The sequence below is a fragment of the Dendrobates tinctorius genome, unplaced genomic scaffold (assembly GCF_039654945.1).
Source record: "Dendrobates tinctorius isolate UK_male_01 unplaced genomic scaffold, ASM3965494v1 ptg000011l, whole genome shotgun sequence".
In the NCBI taxonomy this organism is placed as follows: Eukaryota; Metazoa; Chordata; class Amphibia; order Anura; family Dendrobatidae; genus Dendrobates; species Dendrobates tinctorius.
The window spans coordinates 84317297-84333572 of record NW_027361679.1 but is presented as its reverse complement, the minus strand read 5'-3'; the positions used below and the strand labels follow the sequence as shown (position 1 = coordinate 84333572).

The window sequence follows — 16276 nt, the reverse complement described above, 5'->3', positions numbered from 1 at the left end:
TTACAGTGCTCAGCATAAATGAGTACACACTCTTTAAAAAGTAAGATTGCATTCAATCTCTCACTGAACACAAGAACAGTTTCAAAAATTTTGGCAAGACTGAGTTTCATAGTTGCATGGTACCTCATAGAAAATGTCGACACTGAAAGGAAACTAAAGGTTTTCTGACAAATCTAGTGGGGTGTACTCATTTATGATGAGCACTGTATGTCCATCAGGACCAAACAGGTATTGAAGTAGTCTGACAAGTAATAGGGCTGGAGAAAAGATCCCATGGCACCAGCTCTGAGGTTTTTCCTGCAGCTAGGTGCAGAAAAAGTACCCAGAAAGCAGACTGTTGGAATTGCTGTAATAGGAACTGATGCATAATGGAGATTATACAAACCAATGTGACCTGCACCAGTTCTGGAGTAAATGATCCAACTGGCTTCTTTATCTTTTTCAGCTGCTCCAGGCGCTCTCGATCCTTCTCCACTGCCTTTTGAGCCTCGCGCAACCTTTCCAAGTCATGCTGATAGGCTTCTCTCTGTGCCTCTAGTTCTATCCGTTCCTGTCTGATCTTCTCCTTTTCGATCCGTGAGGTGTCCTCTCTTTGGCGGAGCTTCATCTCGGTAGCTTCCATGTCCTTCTGTTGCCTATTCTTTTCACGCTCCCACCGCTGTCTTTCTTGTTTAAGCTGGTCTTGCAGCTTCTGCACATTCGCAAACTCTTCCCTCTGTTTTTCAAAGTTCCGCTGCTTCTCCTGCTCAAGCAACCAATTGCCCCTGGATGATTGCTGTCGTGTTTGTTTCTCATATTCTCTCTGTGCCTCTATGTAGCTGTCTTGCTGTGATATCAAGGCCTAAGAATTAACAAAGCACAGTTACAAGTTGGGCTCAGTTTAGATGAGCTTATGAACTGTCCATGTGCACAACAGAACTAGCACGCGGGCCAATGTAAGTGAATGGACTAGCTCAAAGCAGCTTTACGCATGGAAATGCGGCAGTCACTAGTCTGTCTGGCTTCCTAGAAGAAACTCACTAGTAGAACTCAATGGGGGCATTAAAGAAACAGAAGCCATAGTGACGTTACCTGTATGGTAGCCAGTCCCAAAAACAGATATAAATCCTTGAAATGCATTTTAAATTCGCTATACAGTAATATACAGGACTTAGACCCTATGAGAAACATGCTAGCACTGTGCCCATTACTGGTACAGTGCCTGAGAATAACTTTAAGGATATCCAAATGAGGGGTGCACTGTTACACCCCTTCATTTTGCATTTTGGGTGGCTTCCCCAGTTTACAATTGACAGCGTTCACTTCCCAAAGTAAAAGTTGCCTAAAGTCAGCAAGCATACATGTGCACTGACACTACTTGTGCTTGTCTGTGTGTTCTCCTCCTTGGCTCCTCTCTGCTGATTAAGCTCGCTACACTGATAGACCAGAAAATGTAGTGGCGTTAGAGAGGCGCCATGGACGAGAACGCATCCGGCCACTGCAAACTCTGACTTCAGGTAACACTTCCTAAGGAAAACGAGCGCTGTCAGGCAGAAGCAGGAAAAGCCACCAACATGCAAAATGAGGGGGCGTAATGGACTACTGAGCTCTTGGTCATGCAAAGGGTGCACCAAAGCCCCTCATTTGCATATGTATTAAAAGTTATCTCAGGTACTGTACCTGTATAATACTAAGCTAGTATGATTTTATGGGCCCCATGGACCACCAGAGTTGATGTGCAAGGTCAGATAAAGGTGTTGTGATGAATGTGCTCGGAGGCTTGTTTATCACAACACATGCGATGAACATATGGAGGCTAAATCCCCAATATCACAGAAGAGCTAGTTTAAAATGAGGGCGAGAGACTCCCTTTAAAAACACATTATTAAATCTCAACCAGAATCTATATGTAGCCATTTTGCCCAAGAAATGTATTATTTGTCTATGCTTTCCCTTCAACAGATCCAGCCTGTAAGGGGACCGATACAGAAATTATATTAGAAAACTCCTGAAAAGTCTCTCCCAAGTACGAAAGCAAAAAATGCAAACAAACAAAAAAAAAAAAAACTGTTGCGCATTGGAACTTTTTTTTTCTTGTTTAATGTAACTCACCTGTAGGCCATATAGCATTTGTATCAGCGTCGTCACCTTCAAAATTATCTGGAAAAAAAAATAAAAATAATAATGATTACTAATAAAGAATAAAAACACCAATCTTTTTGAAGAGTGTCATACCGCTTGCCAGCCATATATGATTGACTGCTATGTGCCAAGTCACATTTGGTGGAATTACAACAAGCTACAGCAGTGGGAAAAATAACAGCAGTGTGTTCAAAACGTTGGTCACAAAATCTTTACACTAGATTTTATTTCCAGCATTAGGAACATTGCACACTGTTTTCTAATTAAAAACATGAAGAGAAATGCATATAATTTTTAACTACTTTACAAAAAATAATAAAAAATGAACATCGGGTGTTCTAAAAAATAGCAGTGTCTGCATTTGTGTTTATAAACTCACATTATGTACTTTTTTTTAGTGGATTTAGCATTCCTGTGAATCACTAACCTAATACTTAGTTGTATACCCACAGTTTTTTAGAACTGCTTCACCTGTTATTCTAGCCCAGGCTGCTGTGATGAAATCCCACAATTTTTTGTCATTTCTAGGCTTAGACTCACAAACGGAACTTATGATGTCACCCCACAAGTGTTCTATCGGATTAAGGTCTGGGGATTGGGCTGGCCACTGCATAACCTCAATTTTGTTGGACTGGAACCAAGATTTTGCTAGTTTACTTGTGTCTTTAGGGTGGTTGTCTTGTTGAAACGTCCATTTCAATGGTATATCCTCTTCAGCATAAGCCAACATGACCTCAAGTATTATAACCCCTTAACCCTGGGAGCTGTTTTCTGTTTTGCGTTTTCGTTTTTCGCTTTCCTCCTTCCCAGAGCCATAACTTTTTTATTTTTCCGCCAATATGGCCATGTGAAGGCTTATTTTTTGTGGGACGAGTTGTACTTTTGAACGATATCATTGGTTTTACCATGTCGTGTACTAGAAAACAGGAAAAAAAAATCCAAGTCCAGTGAAATTGCAAAAAAAGTGCAATCCCATACTTGTTTTTTGTTTGGCTTTTTTGCTAAGTTCACTAAATACTAAAACTGACCTGCCATTATGATTCTCCAGATCATTACAAGTTCATAGACACCAAACATGTCTAGGTTCTTTTTTACCTAAGTGGTGAAAAAAAATTCCAAACTTTGCTAAAAAAAAAAAACAAAAAAAAACAAAACGCAATTTTCTGTGAACCGTAGCTTCTTTATTTTTCATGATCTCGGGTTGGATGAGGGCTTATTTTTTGCGCGCTGAGCTGACATTTTTAATGATACCATTTTGGTGCAAATACGATCTCTTGATCGCCCAGTATTGCATTTTAATGCAATGTCACAGCGACCAAAAAAATGTAATTCTGGCGTTTTGACTGTTTTTCTCTCCACGCCGTTTAGCGATCAGGTTAATCCTTTTTTTTTTATTGATAGATTGGGTAATTCTGATTGCGGCGATACCAAATATGTGTTTGATTTTATTTTATTTTGAATGGGACGAAAGGGGGATGATTGAACTTTTATATATTTTTTGACATTTTTTTTTTTTACTTTTGGCATAGGAGACTAGAAGCTGCCATAGCCTGATTGGCTCTGCTACATAGAGGCAATTGCTGGACTTGATATGCGCGCTGACCACTGGGTGGCGCTCACAACAATCCGGCACTGACAACCATAGAGGTCTCCAGGAGACCTTGGGTTGTCATGCCGACACACCGGTGACCCGCCATCACGTGACGCAGTTCACTGGTGTGCGTATTTCCGGCGCGATTCCTGGAAGCACCATTTACAGTGGCATTTAACTAGTTAATAGCCGCGAGTGGATCACGATTCCACCCGCGGCTATTGCCGGCACATGTCAATACACACGTCAACTTGAAAAATGCATCTGCCGAAACGCAGTTTTAGGGAGCGTGAGGGGTTAATTTTATGTCTATATATGTAAAATTATTGGATTCATTAAATATTCTTTGCAAAAATGTCTACTATTGTTCCTTCTACGCTCCCTGGATATCTCCTTTTTTGCTTGGATACAGCTGTGCTTATTCTGGGCTGGACTACTACCGTGCTGATCCATCTGAAACGGTCGTCACAGTGGTGAGCTGAAATTATTTACATAGTGTAGGTGTGCATAGTGTAGGTGTGCACTTAGCCTAAGGGTTCCGTCACATTTAGTGATGCACCAGCGATCCCAACCACGATACGACCCTGTCAGGATCGCTGGTGCATCGCTAAATGGTCGCTAGTGAGCTGCCAAACAGGCAGATCTCACCAGCGACATAGCAGGGGTCAGCGGTCGCTATTTACCTGTCAGACGCGGCGATGAAGACGTCCTCCCACCCGCGTCCACGCGTCGCTTGTCGGTGCCAGCAGGAAGCGGCCGACGAGAAACGGCCCAGGACGTTCTCGCGCGATCAGCGATATCCAGCGGGGGAGCCGGTCGGAGGTAAGTATCACATTTAGCGATATCACTAGCAATATCGCTGCTGCGTCACAAAATCGGTGACGCTTTAGCAATATTGCTAGCGATATCGCTATGTGTGAAGCCCCCTTTAGTCAGTCAATCCTGCACAATGCTTCACCAACTGACTTCAAAAGGTGTGTGGGCACCTTAAAGTCTGCTAAAACTTTTTGTTGAGATGAACAGTATATGCCAAATGGCAGCAAAAAAAAAAGCTGAATTAGGAACAGAATACTACACTGCACAGTGGAAAAACACTGTGTACCGAAGAATGCATGGCCATCATACATCTAAACATGGGAGCCATATATTTATTGGGAAAAAAAACAAAACAACGTGATATAATTAAGACAAGTGGAATCAGAAAAGCAATTCTCCATCACTAGTATCAGCAGCAAGATAAAAAAAATGGAGGCAGCACACAAAGTTAAAGGTGAAAAAAGTGCTATTTAATAGCCCAGAGCGGTGATGCTTTGTCTCAGGGATGTGAGCACTTTTCAAGGCTTGAAAAAGGATCAAATCCCCGAGCCGAGACGTCACCACTTTCAGCTATTAAATAGCACTTTTTATCATCTTTAACTGATGCGCTTTTTAGTTTAGGTTTTTTTTTTAGTATCAGTGAGAATATAACTCTGGTCATCAATGGCTGACATACTGTACAAATAGAAATCTAACCCAATCTCAGATATAATCACTTCATTCCCTTTATTTTTCCTCCATGTCCAATTCACAGTGTTATAACAACTAGCTGGCTACTATGAGATAAGAAGCGTGGCATATATTTCTGGTCAAGGACAAAATGTTACCTCTGAATCTGGAGGATTGTCATTTTCAAAAATGGGCGCATCAGTCTACGAAAGGAAAAAATACAACATGTTAAACCTTGAACATGCTTATTCTTCCTTGGGCATATACATTAACTGTGTACAAATAGCAAAATATAGCAAAGAAATCAAATATATAACATTTTAAAATAGTTACCACTTGGTTAGGAGTCTTATTACAAACTAATTATATACTATTTCATTCAAAACACATATGATTATATGTTTACCTCATTATGTAAAAGGTTACAAGTTTTACCTCATTGAACATAAGGTCTTGAATTGGAGTCTCTGAACTGGTAGAGGTGGTGCGTCGGTCCTTGACTCGCTGCTTAAAACTGCCCGCTGCAAACCAAAATACAGCAAGGTTCTAATTTAGATATCGCAACACAAACACCTAAATTAAGGAAAACAGGCGTCATCTACTCCAGTAACAAGAATGTATCATCAGAACATTATACATTGCTTAATTGAAATCTAAGATAGAAGTACAGTAGCTGTACAGATCACATATTAAAAGGGGCACTTTGGGGAGATAAAGTTATCAAAGACATAACTTCAAAAACCATAAAGACTCACATGCATAATAGGGTTTCCATACAACACCGTATATGCTATACTCATTGCAGCTCCTGAGTGCGCACTTTCTCATCTGGGATCAGGGGGTGAGGCCTACTTATGGCTCCTATTGCTAGCCAGCTCACTGATAATGCTTCCTTCCATGGCTTGCTCCACTGCTTTTTATGCAACCCTGATGTGTAATGTTATTTCTTCCTTTGAGCGCTGCCTTCTTACCCTTCCAGTAATCTATGCCTGCTTCTTCCCAGCTTGTATGTTACAGCCCCAACTTCCCTGAAAGCGCCTCCACCTGCTTCCGGCTTCCTTTGCAGCTATTCGTCACAAGTCAAAGACGGTGAAGGCACTGATGACCGTGGAATTAATCAGGCGGCTGGCTCCATAACAAGGAGCAAAGCACACTCCTCTGATCTGTGACTGCATGAAAGGGAGTGTTATCCTGTGGCTTGCTTGCATTAAAAGCCAAAATCAAGCTTCCCCAATTGATCTGCGACGTAACGAGTTCAAAGGGAGGGTCCCTCAGAAACGGCACCTCCATCACAGTGTGTAGTTCTCAATACCACATACTGTGATAATTGATACTACTATGGATGTGAGCCTTACAGTTTTTGAAGTTACGCAAATGTGAATACTTTTTCTTTCCTCAAGTTTCCAAAAATACTAAAAAACACACAAGAAAACATTTTCATGTGAAAGGTGTAAAAAACAGCCCTAGGAAAAAAAATAGTGCAAAAAGTGCTTAAGTACCAAAAGACTTCAAAAGTTTAGTTCCATTAACCCCTTCATGACCAAGCCTATTTTGACTTTAATGACCTGGCCATTTTTTGCAATTCTGACCAGTGTCCCTTTATGAGGTAATAACTCAGGAACGCTTCAACGGATCCTAGCGATTCTGAGATTGTTTTTTTGTGACATATTGTGCTTCATGTTAGTGGTAAATTTAGGTCGATAATTTTTGCGTTTATTTGTGAAAAAATCAGAAATTTGGCAAAAATTTAGAAAATTTTGCAATTTTCAAATTTAGAATTTTTATTCTGTTAACCCCTTTCTGCCATGAGACGTACTATCCCGTCCGTGTGCCCTGGGACTTAATTCCCAGGGACAGGATAGTACGTCATAGCGATCAGCGGCGCCCACGTGGTGAGCGCCGCTGATCACGGCCGGGTGTCAGCTGATTATCACAGCTGACACCCAACACAATGTGTCAGGGGCAGTCACGGACCGCCCCTGACACGTTAACCCCTTGTACACCGCGATCAAACACGATCGCGGTGTACCGGGGGTTAAAGGGAAGCATCGGCAGGGAGGGGGCTCCCTCCGTGCTTCCCTGAGCCCCCCACGGCAGCGCAATCTGCAGCGCTGCTGCGGGGGGCTCTTTCCCTACAGGCCCCCGGATCCAAGATGGAGCTGGCTTCCTCGCTGCCTGCAAAGCGCAGGCATGAGGAAGTCTGTAGCAGTGCCTGTGACAGATCACAGGACAGCGATCTGTCACAGGACAGTGATGTCCCACCTGGGGCAATGTAATAAAATTAAAAAAGAAAAAAAAAAATTGTAAAAATAATTTAAAAAAAATAAATAAAAAAAAAAAATAAATAAAAAAAAATCGCTAAATAAATTAGTAAAAAAAAAAAAAAAAAAATATTCCCCAATAAATTCATTTTTTGAAAAAAAAAAAAAACCAAAAACAATAAAAGTACACATATTTGGTATCGCCGCGTCCGTAACGACCCGCCCTATAAAACTGTCCCGTTAGTTAACCCCTTTAGCGAACTCCTTAAAAAAAAAAAATAAAAAACGAAGCAAAAAATTATTTATTATCATACCACCGAACAAAGTGCAATAACGCGCGATCAAAAAGACGCATATAAATATCCATGGTACCGCTGAAAACGTCAGCTTGTCCTGCAAAAAATAGTTTTCATTGCATAAAACCGCCAAAACATAAAAAAAAGGACCTAAATGAGGTATCGCTGTAACTGTACTGACCCAAAGAATAAAACCGCTTTATCAATTTTATCGCACGCGGAACGGTGTAAACGCACCCCCCAAAAGAAATTCATGAAACGCTGGTTTTTGTTCATTCTGCGTCCCAAAAATCGGAATAAAAAGCGATCAGAAAATGTCACGTGCCCAAAAATGGTACCAATAAAAACGTCAACTCGTCCCGCAAAGAATAAGACCTCACATGACTCGGTGGGTCAAAATACGGAAAAATTATAGCTCTCAATATGTGGTGATGCAAAAACTATTTTTACAATAAAAAGCGTTTTCTAACGTGTGACAGCTGCCAAACATAAAAACCGCCATAAAGAGTAAATCAAACCCCCCGTTATCACCCCCTTAGTTAGGGAAAAATAATAAAATTAAAAAAATGTATTTATTTCAGAGTCAGGGCTAGAGTCAGGGCTAGAGTCAGGGCTAGGGGTGTGTTGGGGTTAGGGTTGGAGTTATAATTGGGGGGGATTCCACTGTTTGGGCACATCAGGGGCTCTCCAAATGCAACATGGCGTCTGATCTCAATTCCAGCCAATTCTGTGTTGAAAAAGTCAAATGGTGCTCCTTCCCTTCCAAGCTCTGCCATGCGCCCAAACAGTGTTTTACCCCCACATATAAGGTATCAGCATACTCAGGACAAATTGCAAAACAACTTTTGGGGTCCAATTTCTCCTGTTACCCATAGGAAAATAAAAAATTGGGGGCAAAAATATCATTTTTGTGGAAAAAAATGATTTTTTTTATTTTCACGTCCAGGCGTTATAAACTTCTGTTAAGCACTTGGGGGTTCAAAGTGCTCTCCACACATCTAGATAAGTTCCGTGGGGGGGGGGTGGTCTAGTTTCCAAAATGGGGTCACTTGTGGGGAGTTTCAATAGTTTAGGTACATCAGGGGCTCTCCAAACGCACATGACACCTGCAGACCAATCCATCAAAGTCTGCATTCCAAAACGTCACTACTTCCCTTCCGAGCCCCGACGTGTCCCCATACAGTAGTTTTCTCCCAAATATGAGGTATCAGGGTACTCAGGACAAATTGGACAACAACTTTTGGGTCCAATTTCTCCTGGTTACCCTTGGGAAAATTAAAAAAAATGGGGACTAAAAGATGATGTTTGTTGAAAAAATACGATTTTTTTATTTTCACGTCCGGGCGTTATAAACTTCTGTGAAGCACTGGGGGGTTCAAAGTGCTCACCACACATCTAGATAAGTTCCTTGGGGGGTCTAGTTTCCAAAATGGTGTCATTTGTGGGGGGTTTCTACTGTTTTGGTACATCAGGGGCTTTCCAAACGCGACATGGTGTCCGATCTCAATTCCAGCCAAAAACGCCAAATGGCGCTGCTTCCCTTCCAAGCTCTGCCATGCGCCCAAATAGTCATTTACACCCACATATGGGGTATCAGCGTACTCAGGACAAATTGCACAATAACTTTTAGGGTCCAGTTACCCTTGGAAAAATAAAAATTGGGGGTGAAAAGATCATTTTTGTGGAAAAAATATGATTTTTTAATTGCACCGCTGTATGTTATAAACTTCTGTGAAGCCCTTGTGGGTTCAAAGTTCTCACCACATATCTAGATAAGTTCCTTGGGGGGTCTAGTTTCCAAAATGGGGTCACTTGTGGGGGGTTTCCACTGTTTAGGTACATCAAGGGCTCTCCAAACGCGACATGGCGTCCGATCTGAATTCCAGCCAATTTTGCATTGAAAAAGTCAAAAGGCGCTCCTTCCCTTCTGAGGTCTGCCATGCGCCGAAACAGTGGTTCCCCCCCACATATCAGGCATCAGCGTACTCAGGACAAATTGCACAATAACTTTTGCTGTCCAATTTTTCCTGTTACCCTTGGTAAAATAAAAAAAATTGAACCTGAAGTATTTTTTTTTGTGAAAAAAAGTTAAATGTTCATTTTTTTTAAATATTCAAATTCCTGTGACGCACCTAAAGGGTTAATAAACTTCTTGAATGTGGTTTTGAGCACCTTAAGGGGTGCAGTTTTTAGAATGGTGTCACTTTTGGGTATTTTCTATCATATAGACCACTCAAAGTGGCTTCAAATGTGATGTGGTCAGTAAAAATAAAATGGTGTCGCAAAAATGAGAAATTGCTGGTGAATTTTTAACCCTTATAACTTCCTAACAAAAAAAAAATTTTGGTTCCAAAATTGTGCTGATGTAAAGTAAACATGTGGGAAATGTTATTTATTAAGTTTTTTGTGTGCCGTATCTCTGTGATTTAAGGGCATAAAAATTCAAATTTGGAAAAGTGTGAAATTTTCAAAATTTTCGCCAAATTTCCATTTTTTTCACAAATAAACGCAAGTTATTTGAATGAAATTTTACCACTAACGTGAAGTACAATATGTCACGAGAAAACAATGTCAGAATCACCAGGATACATGGAAGCGTTTTAGAGTTATAACCTCATAAAGGGACAGTGGTCAGAATTGTAAAAATTGGCCCGGTCATGAACGTGCAAACCACCCTTGGGGCTTAAGGGGTTAAACCAAAGAGTTATGTGGCACAAAATAGTTACTAAATAACATTTCCCACATGTCTACTTTACATCAGCACAATTTTGTAAACAAAATATTTTTTTGTTAGGAAGTTATAAGGGTTAAAAGTTGACCAGCGATTTCTCATTTTTACAATAAAATTTACAAAACCATTTTTTTTTTTAGGGACCACCTCACATTTGAAGTCACTTTGAGGGGTCTATATGGCAGAAAATACCCAAAAGTGACACCATTCTAAAAACTGCACCCCTCAAGCTACTCAAAACTAGATTCAAGAAGATTAACAACCCTTCAGGTGTTTCACAGGAACTAAAGCAACGTGGAAAGAAAAAATGGACATTTTAATTTTTCCAACAAAAATTTTCTTTTAGCATCAATTTTTTCATTTTCACATGGGCAACAGGATAAAATGAATCCTTAAATTTGTTGGGCAATTTCTCCTGAGTACAACGATACCTCATATATGGTCATAAACCACTGTTTGGGGGCACGGCAGGGCTCAGAAGGGAAGGAGCGCCATTTGACTTTTTGAATGGAAAATATGCTGGAATATTTAGAGGTTGCCATGTCACGTCTGGAGAGCCCCTGTGTGCCTAAACATTGGAGCTCCCCCACAAGTGACCCCATTTTGGAAACTAGACCCCCCAGGGAACTTATCTAGATGCATAGTGATCACTTTGAACCCCCAGGTACTTCACAAATTGATCTGTAAAAAAAAAAAAAAAAAAGTACTTTTTTTCACAAAAATTTTCTTTTAGCCTCAGTTTTTTCATTTTCACATGGGCAACAGGATAAAATGGATCCTAAAATTTGTTGAACAATTTCTCCTGAGTACACCAATACCTCATATGTGGTCATAAACTACTGTTTGAGCGCACGGCAGGGTCTGGAAGGGAAGGAGCACCATTTGACTTTTTGAATGGAAAATTAGCTCCAATCGTTATCGGACACCATGTCGCGTTTGGAGAGCCCCTGTGCACCTAAACATTGGAGCTCCCCTACAAGTGACCCCATTTTGGAAACTAGACCCCCTAAGGAACTTATCTAGATGTGTAGTGAGCACTTTGAACCCCCAAGTGCTTCACAAAAGTTTATAACGCAGAGCCGTGAAAATAAAAAAAAATTTTTTCCTCAAAAAATTATTTTTTAGTGCGCAATTTTTTATTTTCACAAGGGTACCAGGATAAATTAGACCCCAATAGTTGTTGTCCAGTTTGTCCTCAGTACGCTGGTACCCCATATGTGGGGGGGAACCACTGTTTGGGCACACGTCGGGGCTCGGAAGGGAAGTAGTGACATTTTGAGATGCTGACTTTGATGAAATGGTCTACAGGCATCATGTTACATTTGCAGAGCCCCTGATGTACCTAAACTGTGGAACCCCCCCACAAGTGACCCCATTTTGGAGACTAGACCCCCCAAGGAACTTATCTAGATGTGTGGTGAGCACTTTGAACCCCCAAGCACTTCACAGAAGTTTATAACGCAGAGCCGTGAAAATAAAAAATATTTTTTTTTCCTCATAAAAAATGATTTTTAGCCAGCAATTTTTTTTTCACAAGGGTAGCAGGATAAATTGGACCCCAAAAGTTGTTGTCCAGTTTGTCCTGAGTATGCTGGTACCCCATATGTTGGTGGGGACCACTGTTTGGGTACACGTCGGGGCTCGGAAGGGAAGCAGTGACATTATGAAATGCTGACTTTGATGGAATGGTCTGCGGGCATCATGTTACATTTGCAGAGCCCCTGATGTACCTAAACTGTGGAACCCCCCACACAAGTGACCCCATTTTGGAAACTAGACCCCCAAAGGAACTTATCTAAATGTGTGGTGAGCACCTTGAACCCCCAAGCGCGTCACAGAAGTTTATAACGCAGACCAGTGAAAATAAAAAAAATAAAAATTCCCTCAAAAAATGATTTTCAGCCAGCAATTTTTTATTTTCACAAGGGTAGCAGGATAAATTGGACCCCAAAAGTTGTTGTACAGTTTGTCCTGAGTACGCTGGTGCCCCATATATGGGGGGAACCATTATTTGCGCACAAGTAAGGGCTCGGAATGGAAGTAGTGACGTTTTGAAATGCAGACTTCGATGGAGTGGTCTGCGGTCGTCGTTACGTTTGCAGAGCCCCTGATGTGCCTAAACAATAGAAACCCCCCACAAGTGACCCCATTTTGGAAACTAGACCTCCCAAGGAACTTATCTAGATGCCTGGTGAGCACTTTGAACCCCCAAGTGCTTCACAGAAGTTTATAACGCAGAGACATGAAAATAAAAAAAATAAAAAAATTTCCCACAAAAATATCTTTTTTTAACCCCCAATTTTTTATTTTCCCAAGGGTACCAGGAGCAATTAGACCCCCAAAGTTGTGCAATTTTTCCTGAGTACGCTGATACCCCATATGTTGGGGTAAACCACTGTTTGGGCACACGTCGGGGCTTGGAAGGGAGGGAGCACCGTTTAACTTTTTGAACGCAAAATTGGCTGGAATCAATGGTTGCACCATGTCGCGTTTGGAGACCCCCTGATGTGCCTAAGCAGTGGAAACCCCACAATTCTAACTTCAACCCTAACCCCAGCACACCCTAACCACAGCCATAACCACAGCCCTAACCCCAACCCTAACCATAACCCTAACCCCAACACACCCCTAACCCTAATACCAACCCTAACCATAACTCTAACCACAAGCCTAACCCTAATTCCAACCCTAACCCTAATTCCAACCCTAATTCTAACCCTAATTCCAACCCTAACCCTAATTCTACCCCTAATTCCAACCCTAACCCCAACCCTAATCCTAATTCCAACCCTAACCCTCTTTCCAACCCTAAACCTAACCCTCTTTCCAACCCTAACCCTCTTTCCATCCCTAACCCTAACGGAAAAATAAAAATAATTTCTTTGTTTTATTAGTTGATCCTGCCTATGGGGGTGATAAACGGGGAGTTTATTTACTTTTCATTCTATTTTGATCACTGTGAGAGTGTATCACAGTGATCAAAATGAATGAATGGAAATTGCAGCCGGCGTGCGCACTGCGCATGCCCCCGCCATTTTCCAATATGGCGGCGCCCATGGTCCGGGACCGCGGGACACCGGGAGCCATAACGGCACTCGGTGAGTACCGGGGGGTGGGAGGAGGGGCGATTGGAAGCTGGGGGGAGCGGAGGGAAAGCGGGGGGGAGAAGATGACAGTGGCGACACATCGCCGCTGTCATTCAGTGGCGAGGGGCAGATCGCCCCCGTTAACGGGTGGGGGGGGGGTCGGATCGCTGTCACCAGCCATGTCCGATGCTACAGCAGCGTCGGACATGGCTGGATTGTAATATTTCATCAATTTTCATTGATGAAATATTACTATCGCTCTGATTGGCTGTTTCACTTTTAACAGCCAATCAGAGCGATCGTAGTCACGTGGTGACGAAGCCACGCCCCCTATGCTGAAGAGCAAAGCCCCCTGTATCTGCGGGTCGGGTGACCTTTCAGTGACCTAGGTCACCCGACCAGCAGGGGGGCTTTAAAGTCATGATGCCACATAGGCGTCACTGGTCAGATTGGCACCAGTTTTCATGACGCCTATGTGGCACCATTGGTCGTGAAGGGGTTAAAACACAAAATGTCTGATCATTTAGGGGTTGAATACTCCATGTGGTGGACCATGATTGAAGGATCTTTGTTTTACATGATAAACAATCTACAACCAGGTTTTTGCTATATAATCGGAGAGCAGCATGGTATAGGGGTAGAGACACTAATTCCAGCGATGTGTCACTTACTGGGCTGCCTGTTGCAATTTTGATAAAAATCATTGTTTTAGATGCTGCAGATCTAGCAGTTTCCTGAATGCTGAGCCCTGTGTAACAGCGCCCACATCACTAATTGGTAGGTTTATGTGTACACTCTATTAGCAGAAAGATGCTAAACAGTGGCAGAGGCAGGATTACTCAGAGCAGGGGGATTACATGGCAGGAGACAACTAGTTCTCTAATGATAATCTCCTGCTGATAAAACCCTTATTGATTGTATTGAAACTATAAACAAGGAGCCAAGTAAGTGATGCATTCCTGGAATGAGGGTCTCAGCCCCTACATCATGCTTCTCACAGATTAAATAACAAAACCTGCTGACAGATTCCCTTTAAGTCACATATCAGGACGTGATAAAAATAACCCACTGCTTTACAGATAAATCGAGCCAAACAATCTTTAAGTCGAGCTAAATATTTTCCATCTTCATTGGTAATGAAGAAATATTCTTACTTTTGTTTATATGTCCACAATTACTGTCATAGCCGCCAAAAGTCTCAGATCTTCTAGGCAGAGTGGGACCCGCAGAACTGGGATCGTCACATGGGGTGGAGAACTGGGATAGCAGCATGGTTTCAATTTTTTCAGCTACAAAAATAGATAAAAAGTGAAGAAGCATACAACAAACGTGTTATCTTTTTGTTCTAGGCTTATGAGGTTTGTCAAGTGAACAGTTAAGGTAGTTGTCCACTACTTGGACAACCTCTTCTCATTTCCCATGTTTGACTCTGTTAAAATGTGTTACTCTTCTCGCCTTCAGATGTATAAGTAATCAAGGGGGAGTGGATGGCCAGCCATAGCAATCACTTCATCTTGATTACTTATATGTTCGAAAGTGGGGACAGTGACGTCAGTGCAGATTGGGTGTAGGGCTCACGTAACATAACCTCACGTGAGCCCCGGTAGAGCAAGTATGCCTGATCACAGCACCATAGATATGAAATTACTGGTACTGAAAGGTAACTTCACATCTCAGAGAGACAGAAAGACTGGGAGTACAAGCTCATGACGACCCTTAACACTCTCAATGCAGGAATGAATGTGTCGCATGGATTTATGTCTTTTTACATCAAGTAAGGAATTTGCTCCTAAGACCTTGTGGGGTCATCACAACACAGAACCATCCCCAATCAGAGGCCTATAAAACATCATCCAGACTTCTTATCTATGACCTGGTCCAATATTTGTTTCTCCCTCTCCCATAATGATAGTTCTGCTTCACATCACTCGTCTTATCTATTGCATTATTTCTGTGTTGTCTTGTGTATAAATATGTGATTCTTCAGATGTTGTATTAGTCTAGCCTGATGAAGAGACCTGAGTAGTCTTGAAATCTTGCAATTTGTTACCATCTTTTCAGTTAGCCATTAAAAGGCATCAAACACTGAGGACTCTCAATTCTGAATATTCTTCTATTTAACTATGATCAGTTTTTCTTGCATTTTTCTGAAAATGGTAATTCTGGTATTCTGATTTTCCTGATTCTTTTGGACACAATGATAAATATATTTATTTTTGCATTTCTTTATTTTTGAAGGGGGAAAAAGTGGGGAATTTAATCTTTTAGACATTTTTGATATTTTTTTTTAACTTTTTTTTCCCAATTTTTACTTTATTCTTTACTCCCTCTAGCACTCTTGAACCTGTGATTGTTTGATGTACTGCAATACCATAGTATTCCAAGTATATATAGTGAAATTGTGGTTCTCACATGACGTGCAACCCGTGGCTGAGCTTAACAGAAGGGACAGGATGGTGGTTACGGGGCCTTCAACAAGGGCAATGGCATTATTGGAGACCGATCAAATTCAAATAATTAATCAGCAGCGAACGGAGTAAGCGTCTGATGCTACAGTTACGGGCATATGCCTTCTATGTAACACAGCCATCATCTGCATGGTATGAAGCAGAATTAAAATTTGAAGAAAAAAAAAAGCTGCAAATTGAAGACCATCAATAACACACGTAGTGTCAAATGATGCATGATGTTATAAAAGAACATTG

General features: G+C 41.5%; 1 protein-coding gene across 3 annotated transcripts in view; it reads right to left on the bottom strand.

Annotated features, from left to right (window-relative positions):
- Nucleotides 1-16276, bottom strand: part of ARHGEF18 (Rho/Rac guanine nucleotide exchange factor 18) — a 194077-nt gene that overhangs the window by 16645 nt on the left and 161156 nt on the right. For 2 of the 3 annotated variants that reach the window (XM_073544082.1, XM_073544064.1), the window contains 5 exons: nucleotides 14726-14860; nucleotides 5633-5718; nucleotides 5356-5400; nucleotides 2092-2139; nucleotides 386-841 (listed from right to left, as the gene is read on the bottom strand). In XM_073544082.1, the coding sequence (XP_073400183.1) occupies nucleotides 386-841; nucleotides 2092-2139; nucleotides 5356-5400; nucleotides 5633-5718; nucleotides 14726-14860 (770 nt within the window). The remainder of the gene's footprint in view (nucleotides 1-385; nucleotides 842-2091; nucleotides 2140-5355; nucleotides 5401-5632; nucleotides 5719-14725; nucleotides 14861-16276) is intronic. The other variant, XM_073544073.1, reaches the window with a different exon arrangement.